General features: G+C 40.8%; 1 protein-coding gene across 1 annotated transcript; it reads right to left on the bottom strand.

The window, feature by feature from the left end:
- Positions 1 to 323: 323 nt before the first annotated feature.
- Positions 324 to 14,843, bottom strand: spef2 (sperm flagellar 2). The gene is made up of 36 exons (XM_084025583.1): positions 14,618 to 14,843; positions 14,132 to 14,234; positions 13,771 to 14,011; positions 13,460 to 13,588; positions 12,926 to 12,990; positions 12,543 to 12,756; positions 12,223 to 12,411; positions 11,285 to 11,472; positions 10,067 to 10,238; positions 9,722 to 9,944; positions 9,504 to 9,577; positions 8,716 to 8,819; positions 8,330 to 8,575; positions 7,904 to 7,978; positions 7,656 to 7,810; positions 7,267 to 7,461; positions 6,641 to 6,762; positions 6,288 to 6,415; positions 5,953 to 6,088; positions 5,712 to 5,849; positions 5,321 to 5,466; positions 5,127 to 5,195; positions 4,924 to 4,972; positions 4,675 to 4,734; positions 4,442 to 4,571; positions 4,198 to 4,323; positions 3,913 to 4,051; positions 3,410 to 3,482; positions 3,063 to 3,219; positions 2,861 to 2,967; positions 2,569 to 2,751; positions 2,198 to 2,290; positions 1,771 to 1,941; positions 1,306 to 1,485; positions 918 to 1,040; positions 324 to 726 (listed from the first exon to the last, which is right to left on the bottom strand). Exons 1-36 carry the CDS (start codon positions 14,673 to 14,675, stop codon positions 661 to 663), a joined length of 4,827 nt encoding a protein of 1,608 aa, XP_083881709.1. The 5' UTR covers positions 14,676 to 14,843; the 3' UTR covers positions 324 to 660.
- Positions 14,844 to 15,368: the final 525 nt, after the last annotated feature.

The raw sequence follows: 15,368 nt of genomic DNA, 5'->3' as shown, positions 1-15,368 counted from the left end.
TATATTGTGACACCTGTAAGTTATTTTAAATAAATGATTTGATCTGAAAAGCAAGCTAACACTGATTTCTTTATCCATGAATGCCCCAGTCATTCATTTTTTTTTCTATACAGCATGCACATCAAATTGATTGGTTGATAGGCAGCAGTGACTGCTAAACAGCGTAGCTACCGTAACACATTGCTGCTGAATGGACTGTGATAGGATTGTGGGTGCCCTGGCAAGCAGCTCCTGTCAAGTCAGGCTTGACATGTAGGTTATCCTGGACAATGCGCTCATTGTGGCCGTAACCAATGCTTTTCTGTGTCAGAGAGGTCATTAGAAAAACAAGTCAGTCAGAAAAACTGCTGGAGTGTATCAAGGAAAAAAAATGTGAGTAAGAGGGGTCAATCCTGGCATCATTGATGTTATTGTTGTCATTTCGGTTATGTCGTGATTCCAACCGCCATCAGACATTTATGCACGTAACCACAAGTTATGGTTGCAAATGTTATTATTCAATACTGAAGTGAGCAATACATTTCAGCAATCACTTCAAACGTACAAGTAATGAGAATACTTCAAAATGGCCAAAGCAACATTTTCTGCATTCCCTAAGTTCAAAAGAGTCTGTTGTGATGCATAGAGATATATGTATATGTCCTGTATATATATGATCCTTTAGGAAACGTTCAGGCTGTTGGCATCTCCTTCATCCTCATGAGCCAGTAGCACTCTATGAATGTCCTGGGAAAGAGAGATTGTTGGGAGGTTAGAGAGAGAGAGATGAATGATGAAGGTAACTCCTCACGTAGATTTGAGTATGTTAACGCATGCGATGGTGGACAGTCTTGATTACAGCAGGAGAGGACAAGCGGTTCGCTACTTTTGAGTGTTGCAGGGGAACAAATAACAGATGAGCTAACATAGAGACTTACTACAAGCTTGAAGAGTGTTGAGGTCTCTATCAGGCCCTGGATGAAAGGATGCTGAGACAGAACGGGGAAGGGGACACTGTCCTCAGGCTTGTAGCCCAGCTCTCTGAATACATGCACCAGTTGCTAGAAGCCAGCAGAGATAGAGAGTATAACCATGAGGGAAGCGTTCCATTTGATGATAATTCTGCTTAGAAAATGCATTTTTTAAGCATAGATCCCTTAGCCTTAGAGGGTCAGGGGCTTAGCCTGATTTATTTTACCCCATTATAAAAGAAAAAGAGGTGTAGGCTCATTTTTTTTCTGTTAATTATTACATATTTACTTAAAAAATGCTTTCCTTAATTAATTCAACCATTCATGTATAATTGTCACTTCTATAGTACTGTACCTCAGTGTGCTCATCCCGAATCAGGCATCCTGGAGGGCTGTTGTCTTTCATCATGGTGACTTTGTGGCAGATGACAGCAAGGAGAGCAGGGAAGGACACTTCCTGAGAGTCTGCTTCCTTGTAGTCTCCATCAAGTTCTGAGGAGCTGAGCTCTGTGGCTTCTTCTATACTGGGCATAGACTGTATTCACAACCCTTAATGATATTGCCATGCTGATGTGCAATAGTTATACTGAAGACAAACATTAATATTCACGTGTTTCATTCCATAACAAATGAACCGAAAAAACAAAATACATGCTGTTACAAAAACATTGTTGGTTTCTATTATGATTTTGAACCATCTGAAGACTTTGGTGACAGAAAATAATAATGTTTTTGGTGACAGAAGATGAAGAAGAAGTGCTTTGCAATGATTTTCAAGTGGAAATTTCATTCATTTTACTTTGTGCATTGATTTGCTCACCTTGACAAGATGGCCTGGTAAGGAGTGCTTGATTTTTTGTCCCAGCACAACACTAAGTGCTCTGATGAAGCCCTGTCTGGGTTCAGGGTCGGCAGCAAAGTACTTCAGCATGCACACATAATCCAGTCGAGGGGGTGAAAAAGAGTGGTCTGCAAACAACTGAAAAAAGAACTAAGGAAGAAGAACATAGGTTTTATTCATTTGAGGTTAAGAACAAAGTGCATGGCAGTGTGGTTATAGTATCCTGTATAATTTTGTTTTAGATTCATTTCTGTTTATTTCTGAAATGAGCTGAAAAGTCATCTTAAAGTAATAGTTTAAAAAGTATTTTAAGTCCTTTCTGTACCATGACCACATGAATTTCCCATTTCAGCAATAATAAAAGTTTACATTGGAAACAATTAAGTAGGCTTTGCAGGTAAGTTACCTTGCGTAGGTTAGCCAGACGGTCATAAGGTAGAGGCTCAGAGGGGTCCTCCGGGACCAGCTGGACACTCTCATTAGTAAACCACAACTCTGTCTGGTGAGAAAGGAGGCAAGAGGAGCACCTTAAACATGTGTTTTCATGATAAGGGAGCTACTGTTTTTATTTTATATTATATACTGTATCCCCTCAATGTATACTTGAACCAAGGCCTGCTGCAAGGGGCCATGGGGGTGTGAGAGTAGACAGACAATTTGAAGATACAGGTTTATCCAAAGTAGAAGGAATTTCTTGGGTGATTTAAAACACACTTAGACGCTCTGACCTGAGAATCATAATCATAATTTATAGTACACGTTTGTGTGCACATGGACCTGTAGGTACTGTTCCTCGTTTATATAGCCCGTGTCGGCAGTATCTGCTGCCTTGAAACGTTGTAGCACGACCAGCAGCTCTGATAAGGAGGGAACTGGCCATGGGAGCGCAGCACTGAGCAGAAACTGATGCCAGTCGATCAGCCCATAATCGTCCATTAGGAGAGATTCAATCTCCATCAGCTGGGGACAGGAGAGAAAGGAGCAATGCAGTGTCTTTAATAGTCACCATATGGACAGCATGGTTCAGGAATGTTTTGTGTCTCTCAGGAATACAATACTTGAAGAGTACCTGTGTTTCGTTCTTGTTAATCCAGGGCTCAGGTAAGGTGTTTGTGTTCATGTTCCCAGAGATGATATCCATGAGCAAACCAGAGAAATCTGAACTGGGCATGAGGCCTGAATATCAGAAAAGAAGGAAAGGGATTAGTGGATGGATGGCTAGCATGATTAAAAGACCCAATAACACTACAACGTATCTCCCCTGTATTAACCTGATGGAGCAATGTTGTACAGCTGCTGGCGAAGTGACTCCAGTTGAGTGATGGTTGGGGTGGAGCTTGTGGGTTTCTCCAGTGGAGGTGGACGTGGAGGGGGAGCCGGGTTAGCCACCATGTGGCAGTCTCCATTCAGGTAGAAATCACTATTTTCCTGCACAAGAGAATATCGATTATCCTAAAATGGGAGGACTGAGGCGAAGGAGACGGTGGTCTCACGATGGGAGAACAAGTGAGGATTCATCCTGCAGCAGCTACCCTGTAACCAGTGAACACTTCACTATACAGTTCCTACCTGGGGCAGATATTAAAACAATCAACACAATTATTAAGTTGTTACGTACCAACACCAGCTCAGTCTGCAGTTTAGCACCAGCCTCTATGTGATGGCGAACCACTTCTGACAATTGGTCAATACTAGAAAATAAGAGACAGGCTGAGAATAGTTGTCAAACATGTGTTCTATGTATGAGTACGGAGCAAAATGGTCTCTGACCAGGCATAAATGTTAGATATGGCTCATTCATTGTGGAGACTAAAAGTTACAGTGTTCACAAGCATTGTTAGTTTTCAGAATAACTTCAACAGCACAGGCTTTCATTCATTTAGATATATTTCATGTTCTTTTTTTGCCACATATATAAAATAAGAACACTTCTGGGAGCTTACATATGGAGATAAAATACAGAGTATGTATCTCACGCTCATCAAAAACAACAACACTAATAAAACAGGGACAGCAGTGCTACACTTTGCTGCTTCATTCACATTCAAGTTCCTCTATATGCAAAATGTTAGCCACGTCATACTGTACCATACATGAACCCACACTCACACGGTTCCATACCTCTTCATTTCTGCAAGATAGTGTGCTTCTAACCACTTCACCATGCTGCTTAACGTCTGCTCTGCTCTGCTTTTCAGGGAGTGCACCATCACCAGACCGTGACTTTTTACTAGCGCAATGCGCACCTTTGTTGCATTCTCTGAAAAAAACACACACAAACACACATGCATATATGAAGAGAAACAGAGGAACTACATTGATCTGTCACACACTCATATGCACATGCAGTTTGTAGAAAAATATATTGTGATATAAATAAAATACTGATTTTCTGTTTGTTCATACCCTCATGATCCAATGCAGCTGCATATTCTTTATGTATTTTGTTTCTGACTTCTTGATCATGAGTCGTTTCTGAATGTTTGTCATCAGCTGGTGCAGGGGTGGGTGCCGGAGTTGGGGATGTTGGACCTGGAGGTGCAAGATTTGGAGGAAGACAATGATGTACAATACCGACTGAAAGATAATGTAGCCTACATTTTAGAAGACACTTCTCTATTGTTCTCTTAATACTCTAATAAAGACATACCTTTCTGTTTTTTTGATGACTGCTTCCTTTTCTCCTTTTTGCTTGCACTTGCGGAGGCCTTCGCCCTCTCCTTCTCAAGCAGTCTCTCCTTCTGCTCTTCCATCTCCCCCTGGTGGGCTTCTGCTGACACCTACACACACGTATAACCCATACATCAGAAATTAAATTACAATATATATATATATATATATATATATATATATATATCCATAATATGCTCATGCAAGCATTACCAATTTGCTGATGGCAGTCAGTGCCTCCTCATAGTCGGAGATGAGTTTCTCATGGGGTGGCTAGAGTCAACAAAGAAAATATCTTATTAACAGCTTATTACCATAAAGAATATTATGTAAGTGGCAGTGGTTTGTTTGCTGTTTTATTTTGAGGAACAAATACAAAAAAAATTAATTTTAATTAATTAAGGATGCCAAAACGTAATTTTGTCAACTAAAAACAATCGCCTTATAAGGTTCGACATTGACCTTGACATTCCCTGTCTCAACGTGGTCTTGTGTCTTGGAGTCAGGACTTCTGTGGAGGAGGGGAAATTGAGAGAAGAGGAGGTAATTGTTTATGAGTGTGTGTATGTTTATGCTGGGGAGCATTTGGACTATGAGGAAATGACAACATCCACTGCTTTCAAACATGCTGTAGGAAACACTGTGCAAAAGTGCCTGTCCCTTACAATTTATTTTTCTTCTTGTCCTCTCCGTCATCCATCTGACTAGACACACTTATGCCCTCTGGCTCAGTACTGTTGAAACAAAATACATCTTTCTCGTTCTGCACTCATTATCCATAAACTATTCACATTTCTTCATTTCATTGTATTATCTTAAAGTAACATGTTTATGTTGCTAATAATAGTGTGTTTCTTGCCTCTCGTCCGGATCCTTAATTCCTATGGTGTCCAGTAGGGGGATACAAACCAACTTGGAGGGATGCTCGGGCAGCACCTGTCTGTACATGCTCAAATAGTAGACCCTGAGAAAACTCAGTGTGCCCTGGAGACGGTCCAACTCTACCTGGACAACACAATTAATCCAACATTATGTTTTTTTCTGTCAAACAGAAGCGGGACATAGAAGACATTCTGGTGCCTATACACCATAAAGACAAGGACAGGAAAGAAGCAATGGAACAGGTACAAAATATGCAGAATAATGCAATAGTCTAGAGCATGAGCTTATAAACTACAGAATTGAAATGGCTAAAAAGAAGATAAAAAAAGTTTGGTCAGTCAAAAGTTATACGGAAACAGAAAAGTTACCTGCATGAGGACAGAGTGGTGGTTGACGAGGACAGCAGTTTGTTCCTCCAACCAGCCGTCATCCAAGAGAGCAGCCCTCTCTTTCTCGTCCTCCTCCTTACGCTTGTCACTAATATCCCACAAACGTTCACGCAGTTCCTGTACACATATCAGAGCATCTCCATATATGTCGTAGTTTCATTTCTAAGAAGGTCAGCACCTTCAGTTTAAGAATATTTGTATTGTATTAAATTGTTCTCACATCTAGTCTCAGATGTAGCTCTTTGGTTTCCTCGTCTTCTCTCATATCATTAGCAATGCTGTTGAAGTCCTTCTGCCAATGCAACACTAACTCCTGCTTCAAGTCTGGACGCCCCAGGTAATGCTTGTACTCCTCTCTACAGACACAGGGAACCAGGTTATACTTACATAGTAACACATGTAATATTTATCAGTGTTTTTAAATAATGTTCTATTAATTTACCTTTTATGTTTTAGTATTTCTGACAAAGCATAATCTCATTATGCATGTATTACTTATATCCTTATTTGTACCAGATTAAATAAACCATGTTCACACTACTTCTGGTAGAATACCTGATGTTAAACAGGCGATGGTCAATAAAAGTGCATTGCGAGCGCAACTGCTGCATCACTGTCTTTATGTTGTTCACGTAACAATCACACAGGGTGTCCCAATGGCGGCACAGGTACTCCTGGATCTCCTAACGATAGAGGTGGGGAAGGGAAAAGATGAACAGAATGGGATATAGGATGATAACCAAACGGGACAAAGTGTCATGCAACGGAGCACATGACATGTGACATAATGTTAGAGGGCCACCTTGTGGAAACCCCCAGTTCTGACTGTCATGTCATATACAGTATGTCATTGACATTGGCACTTCCAACTGTGATGAGCAAAACAATCATGAGTAGTTGTATCATACTGGAGGAAGGGGTTCATCCACATAGATCCAGCTGGATGAACCTGGGCAGGGAGAGGCAGACTCGGGGACTCCCTGTGAATCTTCATTGGTCACTGATGCAGTTGACACCCGTCTAGAGTGTCCTATTGATTAGCCAGAAGAAAAGTGCATACATCACCACTTTGATAAAGTTAAATTATTCATATTTATTTAATGTCAATTAATGAATAATAATATTCATAGTATCATAATATAATATTACGATAACCTTAAACAAGTCAGTCCAAAATGTTCAGGAGAATGCCAATTAAAGCAAGCAACCTTAAATGTATGACTCTATTGCTTGGGTTCGCCTTTTTTAATATTCAAACAGACTTAGCTGCCTCACTGGGGATGTTTGTATCTAAATACTTACTATATCAGATACATTTGAAACGTAAGTGTGTCTTTATTCGGGCTGTAAATTAAACATATATACCATTCACTAAGTCATTATCAGTTGGATAACGTGTCTAAAACACAGCATGTTCATGGTCAGTAGATATCATTTATAATTCCTCTCTCTGAAGCAGAATCTCTTTTGCAAGCAGAAGTGACTTGACAACAACAATAGAAGTGTGTAATCCACAGTCTAGTGATCAAATCACCTCTGGGAGAATGTGTGTTGGATTTCACACTTTGGGCTTGTTCCTTGTTAAGACTGGAATAGGACTCTGTGGGGCCAAGGGCTTCGTCTGTGAGGCCCTGAGGTTGGTCTACAGGTGGAGGTAGAGGTGGGAAAGAGGAGCCTGGAACTTTTTCATTGTCCAACACTCCATCTTCACCAGAAGGAGTGTCAAGAGCTGATGAGGGTATATAGTATTGTGTATGAATATTGCATTTCATATAGATATATATTCATATATATAGTAAACATCAGTGTCTGATAAGAACAACATTTTCATTCTTTTTACCTAATCTCATGTAATTATGAAGAAATTGCGAGACGGTGAAACCACCAAGGATTTTGCTTAATACTAAAATGACAACCAGTTACCTTCCTGTGTGTGCATCATAACTTGCTGCAGGATAGACTCTACCCTTTTGTAAAGCTCCTCCTCGTCTACATCTGCATCAACACGAACCAAAATGTTTTGTGTTCCACCAAACCATTTCTCCAGTTTTGGCCAGGTATCTTGAAAAGCTGTGATCCTTGAGTGGGACGGAGGGGGAGAGAAGGATCTTAGTTATAGCCATTCTGTATTCATTTCAGTTTCCCATTTGATTCTTCTTCTCTTTTTGTACCTGTGTGGAATCTGTGCCAGATACAACATCTTGTCTGTGGGGTGGGAGATTGTAGCAGCAGCATTATCTGTATCTGCACCAGGTTTAAGGTCAAGAGAGCCACATAAACACACAAACTTACAATTTACATTTAACTGGTTACTTTGTATGACTACCTCGACTCTGCATAGCATGACCCACTAACACCCCCTCCTATAGCACTTTGATCGTAGCACTGTTGTTCTTAAGGTATGTTTGCAGAACGGCTACTACATTACTCAGACAAGGACCTTACACTTATTTTTTAGCTCTTACTTTATCGGCAACGATATGTTGTGGTTTCTTTCTTTTGACAAATGTACTTATTGTCAGTCGCTTTGGACAAAAGCATCTGCTAAATGCCCTAAATGTGAATGTAAATGTATGGATATACACACAAACTTTCCTCTCTGACAGAACGGACGTCTGATCACACCCTCATCAGGCATATCCAGCAGCAGGGCCAGGTCCAGTGCAGAAGACGGGGGTGGTGGAGGTTTGGGTGGATTAGGATCAGCAGCAAGGTTTGCCTCGCTGCTCACAAAGCCATTCCCTTCATCCACAGACCCACCCAGGGCTTTCTCTAGCAGGTAGGCCTGGTTGATGTCTGCTGGAAAGCCGTCCAGGATCCAACCTGACTTGGCTGGAACCTGCCTAGTAATGACACAAACATGATTTCATTGTCTAAAAAGTGATTGGGTTGGTGGATTTCTGCAAAACAGTATGTGAACTAAATTACAGCTGACTTTATTCCATATAAACTATACCTACAGCAATACAGGTTATGTGCTTACCTGATAGCCTCTAATATGATGTCCACTAACAGTTCATTAGGGATCGCATGGCCTTTTCTCAGCACTTCTTCTGCAGCAGCTCCCTGCATGGCCCGGGTAGACAGCTGGATAAGCACATGTAAGCAGGAAAAGAGTATTTCTTTCTGAATAAAAACACATACATTCTGGAAAATTATTTGTATTACTCAGCATCGCAAATGATTACTGTCTCCCAGTAAGTAAAGCAACTTCTAATCATATAATAATTGGTAAGTGATATGAATTGAATACAGGTTATATATTGATAAATAATGAACAAACAAATAAAACAAAATACATTCAGAAGATCACAAACAACACTTACTCTTTTGTTGCTGTCTCTACTTTCCTCTTGAACATCAAGATGAAAAACGATGAAATTATGAGTGACATGTATCACATCAAACAAGCAACTTTATGAAATACTTAACATGCAGTGTATTTTTATCCCAAAGAAAAGAAAGACACTATAATGTATAGTATGAAAATAGCATAGAACCACGCTGCCTTCGGTAACACACCAGTCTTCAGTGAGGTGGAGGATGTGAGCAGTTGCCCATTGTATTCCTCTCCCTGCTGCTCTGTGACCTGTACATGTTTTCCAAAAAGGGACATTTTAACATCACCCATTTACAGGTTTTTACATTTCTGGCACTGGCAGGAGTCAGATTTTATGGTCGTGAAGTTATTTTAAAGTGAAATTATGTGACAAGATTCAATAAAGATTGATACTAGTGAAGTACTACAATACTCGTATAATGTATACTAACCTCCTCTCCATTCTGGTAAGCATTCAGTGCCTCCTCAATTAGTGTGTCAGCTGATAAGACATAGATGCCACGGGCTAAAGCAGGAAACAACACACATACTCAGCAACAAATAAGCCATACAATCTTACTTACATGCATTTTTACTTCAATAATTAAGTGTAGCGAGATTGTGTCTGTGTGTATGCTTGCATCTGTGTTTGGATTTGCATGACGTGTACCTTTAGCAAGCTTGGCCAAGCAGGTGGTCTTGCCAGAGCAAAACTTGCCCAGGACACAGGCCTTGATGGCAAAGCGGGGAAGTGAAATTGGGGAAGGTTTCACGATGGTCTGATGAACAACGTTCCTCAGTCGCAGGACAACATGTCCGAGAATGTTGTTGTTGGTCAGGGGTAAATTGGTCTCCCCTGCTTCCTCCGGCCATGCCCACTCACCTACCATGTTCTGACAAACATGACATAAGACTAAAGATGATCTTCAACATTCAGACAGGTCAGGGCTTCAGTTCAGGGTGGGAGAACACACATGTGCAATTTAAAAACGGTGCACTTATGTTTCAAACTCACAGTGTATTCCTTATAGTCCTGGTTTTTGAGTATCTCCTGCTTCTTAAGCTCTACAGGGTCTGGTGGGGTAGAGAACTCAAACCTTGGCTGGTGGCACTTTATCTGCTCATAGAGAGGCAGACCACTGAACAGCAATTCCTTCCACTCTCTCATCAGCTTCTCTGGAATCAGACTGGACATAACAGCAGAAGAAATGACAGAAGGCAACGCTAGATTTAATGACTGCAAATGTAATTAAAATTGCAAAATGATTCAATTAATTGTCCCTGAAAATTCTTAAACTTAACTGAGTTTGTTTAATCTATGCTTGAGTAGAAGAGCTAATGAAATGGATATGTAAAACCTACATAGCAGGATATGTACAAAGTGAATATTGAGCAGGGTTGTGTGGGCAGTGCGTTTCTGGGGAAATGTATTTGATAACAAGAAGAAAAAGACATGAGGTTGACATATCCTGGTTTTATTTGACCATTGGTCAGTTGTACAAGAATGTTTCCAATCTTGGTCGTATCTTCACAGGTTTTTGACTCCCGTCTGCAAGAGTGCTACATTGCTTCAGTTTTGATTCATTAAAGATTCATAAAAGATTTCAGGCTTCAGTCAGATTTTAGTCTGTCAATACTTTCCTAAAATATCTAGCATTAATGTTTTCCCACAGAAAGTAAGGCAAATTATAAAACAATGATAAAAGATGGTGACAAACTAATACTTAAAGGGCATATTTTGTCAAATCCCCAGCCAACTCTTTGGTTATCGCTTTGCCTGTTCTGTTTTCATGTCATATCATTAACTCTCGTGTCATTTCAGAATCTGTTACTCCCTAATGCCCTGCAATTATCTAATGCTCTTCACCTGGTTTTCAATGACCGCATCCTCACATGCAGCTCATTCCCTCATCAGTCACTCAGTACTCATATTTCAGTCACGTGCCCTAGATTCTCTAGAGTGCATTGTTTAGCTTTCTAGAATTGTTCCTGTTTTGTCTGTCTTGCCTGTTTGAGCCTTTTCCCCTGCATGTCCCTCAATGTATCTTTTTTGTCTGCCTGCCTCTCCTGCCACATTGATTGCTTCTGTGTCATGCCTTTGGGTTCTAGTGCAATTTTTCTCACAGATCTCAGAGCTTCCGCATATTCATTAATTGACTGATCAGGACACTTTCAAGCCCAAATACCGTGTGCATATGTATGCTGCATTATTAAAAGCGATAGTGTTACGTACTTCCTGGTGAGCAGTCGATATTCTCCAACCTTGGTGGCCAAGTCCACTATCTGCTCCAAAATGTCCTTGCAGCTCTTAAAGTGCTTCTTGTGTCTGCTCTGAGCTCGCTCAGCTGCAATCCTCTGACACATTTCAAGCTCCTTTCTGATCTCTTCGGCAAGGTCCAACTTAGCCTGCTGAGCCAAAGCCTGCACCAGGCCCCAGTCAGAAAGATGGAATGAGTGGCATGGCATACATGTTCCTGCTAATCAGCACAGTTGCAAGTAATAAAGGGAAATGAAAGACGTTACATTGGTAATTTATTGTGCAAAACTCATGGCTAGGTGTTTTTTGTGGAAAACAATCTGAATAGAGACACAAACTAACAGATCATATCATTTTTTGTAATCAGTACATCAATATGAGTTTTAATCATTGTTACTCACCGTATAACTGATGTTAAACAGAAGGTAACAATTAATACAGCTTCCTAGTTTACTTAAAGAAACTACCAATAATACCCCATTAAAGCGTTCACATGTATGTACAGTTAGTCATTTTATTTTCTCCCTAAATCATCTCCCAAAAAAGATGATTTCACTCTTAAAATGACTATATGGCAAATAATCACAGAATCTGAGACCTAATAGTGGGACAATCTGCTCTAGGTCTCCTGACAAATTAGGTTAATGACACCATACTTCTCTACAACATACTGAAACAATGACTGCATCCACTATCTGTCCAGTACTGTATCTGCCTTCCTTTCAACTAAATCAGTCATCTACAGTATAGGTGTGATTACTTAAGGGACATAACAGAGCTGTCTATGAAGTCCCCCTCTGGCTTTTTTCATAATACCAACTACTAAAATCCACCCTTTCCTCTCTCTCTCCCTATGACACTATTCATACTGTCACTGAGAGGATTATCTTTCTTCCTTATTCATCCTATCTCACCGCCTCCCTCTCCAGTGCTTCCTGGAAGTCCCTCTCTCTCCGCTGCTGGTGCTGCTGCTCTCTGATCAGGCGGTTATTCCGAATCACATCCTTCTGCACACGTATCTGGAGGAGCTGAGCTGCCAAACGCTGCTCCTGCTGGGTCTGTCGTGTCAGACGCTTCACCAGCTGCTCCTCTCGCTGTGCTTCCTGCAGGGTGAGGCAGAGGTGCCTGATCAGATGACTGGTTTGGGGTTAAAATGATGTATGTCAAAGAGGCTGTGAGGTAAAAGAGAATAGAATGTGTAAGATTCATTTAAAACATGTTATACATATTTCACCTCTTGAGCTTCATGGGCCTTGAGCTGTTCCACCAAGAATCTGTCTCGTCTTTTAGCTCTCTGCTCGCAAGCTACAGCATTCTCCTCCAGCCTCTGTCGGATATCCTGTATATACTTGCTATTAGATTGTATTGTCAATGTAGTTCCACTTCCAGGGACCTCACAGCCCTGGCTGCTGCCTCCAATGAGAAAATCTCCAAGGATGGGCTGACCACTAGAATTAAAAAGGTTCAAATCATGTTTGAAGTCATTGTCCTAATGCATGATGATGATTATCTCAGGTTGTTATAAAATGCCAATGCAATATAAATGTACATATCATAATACTAAATACAGGTAAATATCACAATATCAATTTAATGAATGTTTCCTTTTTCTCTCACCTTGATGAAAAAGCATAACCATAAGGAGGCAGTTTCTTCCTCATCTCAAACTGGGCTATTTCAGTCTGGACAATGGGAGAAAGACAAACAAACCCATTATCCTCCATTGATGTTTGTATGTGCTGTGACAAATGTTATTCATTGTTATTAAACCTGGAGCATGACTGATAGAATTGTATGCAGAGGGCCATCAATTGAAATTCCAAGTAAATCTGTAAATTAGAATGAATTCCCCCTCTGTAAACAAACAATGACAGGTATAAAGCAATAACAAACTATTTGTATTAAGAACACCTGGGCACACTTGGGAACATCTGGCGAAAAGAACAAACACAAAGTTCTTGGGCCTGGATTACTAAAACGGCGTAAATCATTTTTTTGATGAGACATCTGTCGCCACTTGTGTAGGGCCTATTGTCAGCGGGCATCAGCTGCTACAAGCTGTGTGGGCACCACTCTATAGCTGACCCTCTGTCAGCAAACCAAAAATAAGTGTTGGTCCATGATCACATTATCATTTAATCTGCATCGCACCTGCACTTGTTGTTCTCGGCGTTGCTGCTGTGGTCTCCTCTTTAGTTTGAGCTGTGAAGTGTAGGGTGGTGGCTTGGGCACCTGGTGATAAGTCATCAAGTCATTGTACTTCTGACGACACACCCGCAGCTGCAACATAAAAGAGTTCGCCACTCATGAGCATGAGCTTTTACTGTAATCCATCAGTAAGCAGCTGGGGTTAAAGTGTAAGTTTTTCACTCATTATTGGTATAATATTTATAGTAACCACCAACGAATGTAAAGATTTGTTACCGTGTGACATTTCACACATGCAATGTTCCCCATCTTACATTCTCTTTTTTATGCAGGCCAGCATAGGCTGCAGGCTGCATGATTTCCATCAGTTGGCCACTGACTTCTGCATTCTTCCTCTTTTCGAGGAGCGAGAGGTAGAGTTGGTAAAGGAGGCGCGAGGCAACACCCTGCTTCTCCTGCATCAGATCCTGGGCCATGTTTATGTCGAAGGAGATCCCCAGTAACTGGAGGGTAGGCCCAAGACGGGTACAATTATTCAGTCTGGAGATGGAGGTGCTGTGAAAAAAGGGTTATAAAATGTAATAATTATGACAACAGTAGCCTATGCAATTTTTCCAGCAACATAAAAGAAGCAAAGCATCATGGATGAATAGAGAAAAGGAGAGGGCAACTTACTCTTTCTTCGTGAACATACTGAAATCATTCTGCAACTGATATTTATGCAGGACCTCCCCAAGTAGGTAACCACTTGAGAAATCCTTGGCAAAGGTTTTTGGGTCTGTGAAGATGAACACCCATGTAATATGACCGTTTTAACACTGTATTGAAATGTTTCTAGTAAAGCACTTTGAAATGCCTTTTTGCCAGAACGTGCTTTATAAATAAACTTGCCTCGCCATATGCAAACTGAAAATATATTAACACGATTTCAGATTGCAAACATGACAGAAATCTATAGGTTTATCAAGGTTTATTAAATGTCTGTGTAGTTGGCTTCTAGACCAGCTATTACATTGTCACTTTTGTAAATAGGCCAACTCAAGCCTTTTGCCTTTTAGCGTGGCAAAGTAGTCGCAGTTACTAAACCACCGAGTTAGCATGAGTCAACTAGCAGGTAACTAGCTAGCTAGAGAGTTAAGCTTCGAATTCAGTCACACTTACCAACAGCTTTTGACAGCCGGAGCTCCTCGTTCAGCCACTTGCACAATATATCCGACATTTTCTTACTTTACTCAGACTATATAACGTAACCTAAAATTGACATATTAGTAGGTGATACGGCGACTCCTTAGCTGCTAATAACGGCTGAAAAGACAAACAGGAGAGGAGGAAATCCCGACAGTGCACTGTTGCCAGGGTGACAAGTCAACGGGGTTGCCCAGGGTGCTTCAGGGAAACAATCGTTGGAGCGGGCGGGATCCTGCTGGCCGCGGATCGGTTTTCTTTTCTGCAAACAAATAAAAGGCCAGGATTAAAACGGGGATGTAATGCCTGCAAACCGATCCAGAACCTGTATAATGCCGCGTTTCATAAAATCAGCAGGAACGAGTGTATTTTTAGCAACACTCGACCGCAGCCACCCTTCACTAATTTGGGAAGAAAAGAAAACAACTTGTGTTTACTGGACTGAAAAAAAGCTTGTCAGTAATTTTGAGCACATTTATTATGACAAATGCCAACAACGGATATTTAATTACAGGGCTCATACACATTTCACCAATCGACTCGACTTTTCTATGGCTTTGTGGCCAATTTCTATTACTGTACATTATCTGGAACATCTGTATATGTGATGTCAACTTTCCATGACTTTTCGCAAACTTCCTGTTTTTTAAGGGGTGGGGGGTGGGAGGTGTTCAGAGTCTTTACTGTTCAAAAATCTGCACAGTAGAGGAAAGAAAACACAGACAGT

The sequence above is a fragment of the Eutrigla gurnardus genome, assembly GCF_963514095.1.
Source record: "Eutrigla gurnardus genome assembly, chromosome: 13".
NCBI lineage: Eukaryota > Metazoa > Chordata > Actinopteri > Perciformes > Triglidae > Eutrigla > Eutrigla gurnardus.
This window is presented reverse-complemented; position numbering and strand designations above follow the sequence as displayed.

What these genes read in the sequence shown, in the direction of transcription:
- spef2 (XM_084025583.1), bottom strand. Translation starts at nt 14,675, where the DNA reads ATGTCGGATATATTGTGCAAGTGGCTGAACGAGGAGCTCCGGCTGTCA. An exon ending in AGGACTATAAGGAATACACT is followed by an intron (nt 9,945 to 10,066) that starts GTGAGTTTGAAA and finishes CATGTTTGTCAG; the next exon opens with AACATGGTAGGTGAGTGGGC. An exon ending in TACCAGGCCATCTTGTCAAG is followed by an intron (nt 1,486 to 1,770) that starts GTGAGCAAATCA and finishes TTGTGAATACAG; the next exon opens with TCTATGCCCAGTATAGAAGA.